General features: G+C 40.4%; 1 protein-coding gene across 1 annotated transcript; it reads left to right on the top strand.

Annotated features, from left to right (window-relative positions):
* Positions 1-2797: 2797 nt before the first annotated feature.
* LOC119311963 (transcription factor MYB72-like) lies at positions 2798-4304 on the top strand. The gene is made up of 3 exons (XM_037587679.1): positions 2798-3026; positions 3143-3272; positions 3437-4304. Exons 1-3 carry the CDS (start codon positions 2891-2893, stop codon positions 4095-4097), a joined length of 927 nt encoding a protein of 308 aa, XP_037443576.1. The 5' UTR covers positions 2798-2890; the 3' UTR covers positions 4098-4304.
* Positions 4305-6804: the final 2500 nt, after the last annotated feature.

The following is a 6804-nucleotide window of genomic DNA, read 5'->3' as shown; positions in this document are numbered from 1 at the left end:
AAAAGGGAAGGGAGAAGGAGAGAAGAAGCAAGCGCACGTAGCCACCACGCCGCGATACTGTTCGCGTTAGGTAAAGGGGGCGTGTTGTACTTGAAGTGGGTCAAGCAGGTTTTTCTCCCTTTTTTTGTTTTTTTCCTTTCCTTTTTTTTCTTCTCCGGGTTTTTTCATTTGTTTCTTCAGTTGTTTTTCATTTTCATTTTCCTTTGGTTTATTTTCTTACTCAGTTTTTAGTTTTTAGATTTTTCTTTGTTTCTTTTTGTTTTTCATTCTATATTCTTATATACATGATCAACATTTCTCCAAATGTTCCTCACAAAAAAAAATTCTTCAAATACTTGTTCAACATTTTAATATACATGATCAACACTTTTCAAATACTTGTTCGACATTTTTATATACATGATCAACATTTTTTTAAATACTTGTTCTCATTTTTCAAATACTTGTTCAACATTTTTCAAATGTTTTTTGAAGAGTGTTTTTGTAATATATATATTTAGAATAATTTCAAGTATAAACAAAGTACACAAATAAAAGTAAAAAAAAACATAAAACGGGAAAAGGAGGCTGTGGCCTCCCGCACTCGTGGGCCAGCCCAGCTCGCACGCCCTTCTGCAAGTCCGAAGCCAGACTTGCTTAAGGCGAGATGTAGGCGCACCCTCTAATCTCGACCATAAGCGCCACATCTATAACTCAAAGAAAAATGTACCTCAGCCCTGTCGCAGCGAGGCAGTCTTCTCGCGGCACCATGATTTGCTATCTCTTCATCTCTTTTAGAAAGGCAAAAGATGAGCAGTTTCTCGTGTGAAATAGGGACAGCCAGCTAACTGACAAACTTTGTCTGATCACACCCACCATTTGAAGTTACTTTCAGAGTTCCCATTCCAAGTTACTTTCACAGAGATCCTTCAGAATTCTACTGACGGCTAATATAATCATAGTTTTCCTGCAATTTCTGCAACGTCGTTTTCTCGTGTCCAGACTTGCTTCAGTCAGACCTCTTCAGCCTTCACATCAATGACACCGTGACACCCGTTGGAAATTAGGAATCAGAAACCGAGTCTTTAAAAAAAAGCCAAAAGATATAGAATTTTCAACCCTAAAGTGGGCAGAAGCTCAGTTTGTCCGGCTACAATTTCAGCGAACATCCCACTTCTTTCCATTCAATAACCATTTAAAAAGCTGAAAACTTCAAATGGAGAACAGATGTGCATATACTACGTCAAACATCAAAACTATCCTGCCTGTATGACCGAAGATGTGCAGTAAAAGGCAAGATTAAGTACTATTCTCTCGTATTGTCATTTTCAAATCAATACAGTAATCAATTCAGTTATTTACCAGTCCCAATATTCTTTTTACAAAAAAAATGCCATTACATGAACACAGCTCAAAATGTGAAACATAAATATCGTCACAGATTTGTTAAGTAGAATGGACAGATAAAAGATACCACCAAATAAAATCTACCCTGGCCTGATGCAAGCCAGCCTACATCAGCATGCATACCAGTGACACCATAGTACTCTACCATTGATTGTGACTGAAGAGATCAATGGGGAAGGGGTCAATAAGTGACAAATGACAATGGTATATTTCAAACTACTTGAAATCAAGCAAATTATTTGACTTTAAAGTTCTCCGCAAAGTGAGCATAATGGAGACACATTAAAAATGAAGGTGATATTTTTTGCAGTGATATGACAGGGTACTTACAGGGTTGCCCCTGGGTATCCCTGAAAGGCACTCACACATCAAATGGCTCCAAGAGTATAGCTTAAAGTTTTTACAAGGAGCCAGTATGAACAGGACAGCTGCCAGCAAGAATCAGAGAAGATGCAATCTAAAGATCAGATCATGCTAATAAATTATGGCATGATGTAATACTATATTAGGACATCCCACAGTCATAGACGGAACTGCGAGATAAAACAGCATCCGATATAGTATAGGTATATCAGTAAGATGGTGTGGTTGTTGCTCGTGTATGCTAATGCCAACTTATTATGCTTTTACCAAATGTTATGTCAAAACAAAAAAAGGATGGGTGCCACCAACCGTCCAGAGGAGGAAAATATTTACCAGTATCTATTGCGTCCACATTTAGAGACTTCTGATGTACAATTAGCGTGCCATTTCTTGGAATATCAATTCAGTGTGTGTGTGTGTGTGTGAAAACTTGTTACTACTTCTTCTCTTCTACTAATAAAAAAAAACTAACTCCATCCCATAACACATGACTTCTTAGAACAAATGAGATTGGTCAATTGAAAATAATGCCTCTACATTTTTTTCATGAAAAACTACTTCACAATTTTTAAATTATTTAACTTTTAAACCAACATGTTCACATAAAAATAATAGTAAAATTTGCACCCAGACCATGTGTATAACTTCATGTATACTTTTGGACGGGTCACAAGGAACGGTGGGAGTATTTTCCAAACAAAAAATAGCACGAAGATCAAATAACAGAATATGCAAGTGAAGTATAGCCAAATGGCAAATAACGCATGAACCAATGGGACCAGATTAGATAAGAAGATCTCACTAAAGTCCCTACGGTGCACCAAGACCAGGTTCATGAATAGGCCGGCAACTAGTGCTGATGGACGCATGATGGAGATTCTAATCCAAGGGAAACAACAATTAGAAAGAAAGCAACCCAGGTCAGACCACCGCAAATTAAACCGTATTTTATTACCACCACACGCAGCCACCTTTTCCCATGCCAATAATACACCTCGTCTCTCCTGCCTGCCTTTTGAGCACATAAACCCACCGCCCACACCATCATCATGCCTAACCAAGTTTAGGCCCTAACCAAAGCATCCTCCAGTCCCCTCTCACACGAGAGCCCCAAAGCTAGAAGAGGAGGAAGGATACCGCCATGGGGAGAGCTCCGTGCTGCGACAAGGCGAGCGTGAAGAAGGGCCCGTGGTCGCCGGAGGAGGACGCCACGCTCAAGTCCTACATCGAGCAGAACGGCACCGGCGGCAACTGGATCGCGCTGCCACAGAAGATTGGTATGTGCTCATCAGAATTGCTGAGTACCATGTAGTGATGCTACCAGTAAGCGGTAGTGATGATATAGGGAGAAGCTAATTAGGTGTGCGTTCTTGTGTCTCTGGGGCATCTGCAGGTCTGAGGAGGTGTGGAAAGAGCTGCCGCCTCCGGTGGCTCAATTACCTCCGGCCGAACATAAGGCACGGTGGATTCTCAGACGAGGAGGACAGGATCATCCTCAGCCTCTACATCAGCATAGGCAGCAGGTACTGGCACAGTTGGTCTCACCCATCTTGTCAATTCTATGATCAACTCAACTGTAGGATTAGCTGCAAACTGGTAGGCAGGCACATGGGTGTAGTACAATCTATTACCTGCTATCTATGATCTAAGTTCTAAACATATCATGCATGCCTTGGGTTGGGCGTAGGTGGTCAATAATAGCGGCACAGCTGCCGGGGAGGACGGACAATGACATCAAGAACTACTGGAACACAAGGCTCAAGAAGAAGCTCTTTGGCAAACAGTCGCGCAAGGACCAGAGGCAGCACCAGTTCGCACGCCAGGCAGCGAACGGCGGGCATAAGGAAGAAGCCAGCGAGAGCGTAGCCGGGAACAATGGCTTTGCTGCTGGTGCTTACAATTGGCACCAGCATGGAATGGCCATGCCGCCCCGTCCGATGCCTGGTTCAATGGTAGAAGGCAGAGAAGGGGTGGATGAGTCCATCCGGAAGCTTCTGTTTAAGCTAGGAGGAAGCTCTTTTGCGGCCCTGCCAGCCCCGCCGTGCCTTCCTCCGTCAATGTACGGGGAAGCTCCAAACTTTGTGGCGCCATCGGTGCACACGGCCCCGCTAAACGAAGGTGGCATCCACTGTTCCGGCGTGCTGCCTGCACTGGAGCTGGACGAGAGCTTCCAGTTCAATCAGGTCAAGCTGGACGGGCTGGAATGCTTCTTCGGCATGGGGGGCCAGAGCATGAGGTGGAATGAAGTGAGCCCCTTGGTTTGCCCTAACACTACTGTCGCGTCCAGCTCCCAAGCGATGCAGCAGTACTGCCTCGTAGAGGAGCCGGTCGACCTTGGGATGCAGTAGCCAACTAGCTATTGGTGTTTGTTCTCATGTACATGCATGATTGTGGATTTTGTGGTGTAAATTTGTAGCATTCATGGGGAATGGTGAAAGATGATGAGAGCTCTGAATTAAGAACAATAATGCCTGTCACCACTCCTAGATGAGAGATGCCTTGTTTTCAGGTATCTCTATGTGAGTCTTGTATTGAAATGTTTTTTCCCACTACCAGAGTTACTGCCTTACAGAAACATTTATAGTTTTAGATTGTACTTGTTGCTATACTAGTTTCTCAGGTCTATGTGTGATATTTATACCGAGTACCAACCCTAGTGGCTAAATATTTCTTTGTGTGTTCTCTAACAGCATAGACAAAGTTTACTTGCAGCATGTGCAAGGTTTGCCTAATTTTGGTCAAAAAGACATGGTCTATAATGCATGAGACATTCGTGGACTTAATAAGGCATGTCTGTAAAGCACGAAAATCGTCGTTATGAAGTTAGAGAAGCTAAGTATAAAGTGTTAACATAACGTAATTTTACACGTCTTTTTGGAGCATGACAGACATAGATAGAAAATGACTTTCCAATTTTTTGACAGAAATTTATCTACTTTGAAATTCAAATTAATGTTCCAGCGATTTTGGCAAAAATGGATTTTACATAAGTTACTAAAAGGACTTCCTTGATGACATTAATACTTAGTTTATGTAAGTTGCTCACATTGTGTCAATCTAACCATATAGACAAAATAAATTCGAAGTGCAGTACTGTGGAATGATGAAATGGAGACTTCATTTATCCGGTCATCATATGTAATTATCAAAAGTTCGCTTCTACTTCACCTGTTTGATTCCATATGCTGCATTTCCAGCGTTCATACTTGAAAGGGCATACTAGGTACTATTTCTCACTAGCCAATGGGACACAGCACTAAACTCCTTCCACAGAAAAACTATAGTCATTGCTGACTTGTTCAAAAAATGATTAGTTGTCAGCATGTCACAACAGATAATAGACCATATATCCAGGAGTACTAGCTAAACCATAAACCAGTATTCTCTACAACTAAATAAAATGTCACAGTTCAAAGAACTAGTGTCTGAAGGTAAAAAACGAAATGACTTCACGATCATTGACACCAGATATTGTTCTAGAGAGAATGGTTTTGCATGTTTGCATTGCTTTCCCAAGCAAATTGATGCCGGCATACATGAAGTAATCAACATGGTATTTAAAGAGTTAATAACATGTAAAGGAAAGACTCAAGATACATCATACTACAAGTTTTGTGCACCTAGATTACTCTGATGGTTGGAATGATTGAAATGATAATGCTGATTAAGTTTGTGAAACAAAGTTCGAAATTATAATTCTAAAGAAGACGTGAAATGAGTGATATAAAACTGCCACAAATGTATGTTTGATTTGCAACGGAGTCGCCAATTTCTAAAAGTAGTTTCTGCTAGTCATATGTGAATATCAAAATCCTCAATACAGTACAATTTTTGCACGCTAAATAATCCAGCAGGCAGCAGCTCCCCAAATTTGGTTCTCTCTGATAATTAAAGTAGTTACACACACCAGTTCAATAAATTTATTTTCATTGGAATTAATCAGGAAGTTCAAGGTTTATTGACTATTATAAATGGCTAGGTATATTGCTTGTTTGGAAATATAAGTTCAAAGTTCAAGCACACAACAAGACTGAGTGTGCATAATGATTAGGACGTCAGAGGCGACCAAGTCCATTATTAGTTAGAAAAAGAAAACTTCAGTAGAGGTTAAAGAGCCTGTCTGAGAAGAGTCAAAGAGGTTAACTCGCAGTCCAAAGCCATAGGGAGCTTGAGAATATAGCTAACCTCTACCAAGAAGTCAATGTTGCTTTGGTAACCTAACCTCTACATAGGTGAGGTATAGGCACGTTTTAAAGTGGTGACTTGATGGGACAAAGGTCGTCTCAGCTGTTAGTACTAGTTGGTGGTGTGACAAGAAACTACTTTGAATTGAGTTTATGATTCCGATCAATCAAATAAAAAAAACAGGTTACTTCTTGTAATTTTTTATTGTCTGATTCAATCGTTTAATTCATATATCATCACCTATACATCTTGTACTGGATATTCATTTTCCACCATATTCCATACAGAAACGATCTTAAGAGGCAATATCTAATTTGAGTACACTCACCTCGAGGCCAGCTTCTCAACGGTGACCAATGATTAGTAACTGTTTAACTTGATGTTTAGTACGGCCACAACACATCGTTAGATATGTCTTGAAGCGCAGTTGTTGTAACAGCTCAGTCTCAATCGATGATACCCAGAACCTAAGGCCTTAACCCCTGCACAGATGGAGAATTGATTTGCCTTTCATTTTGAAAAATAACCAATTGATACCAGATTATGTAACAAGAAACTAAAAAAACTATATTCTTCTCAACAGTAAGTAGTTTTACTTCGTTCCATGGCCTTCTTAGACATCATAAATTGCAGTAGAATTTTCAACCAGGCTACTTACAACATTTACTTTGTCAGAAAAGAACAGATCAATGTATCCTATAAGATATGCAACTGAAGCTGGACAAGAAATCCTATGTGTGCTACGTAAGCAGTGACATTGAAGGAAGACCACGGACACATTGACTTGACTGATCATCTTCAGTAGAGTTGGAAATTATAAGGTAGAGAATCTCTACCTTTCAGTTTCAAGAAGAGAGACCGAAAGTAAGA

Source organism: Triticum dicoccoides, chromosome 5B, assembly GCF_002162155.2.
Source record: "Triticum dicoccoides isolate Atlit2015 ecotype Zavitan chromosome 5B, WEW_v2.0, whole genome shotgun sequence".
NCBI lineage: Eukaryota > Viridiplantae > Streptophyta > Magnoliopsida > Poales > Poaceae > Triticum > Triticum dicoccoides.
The sequence above is the reverse complement of the archived record's forward strand: the minus strand, read 5'-3'. Positions and strand labels throughout refer to the sequence as shown.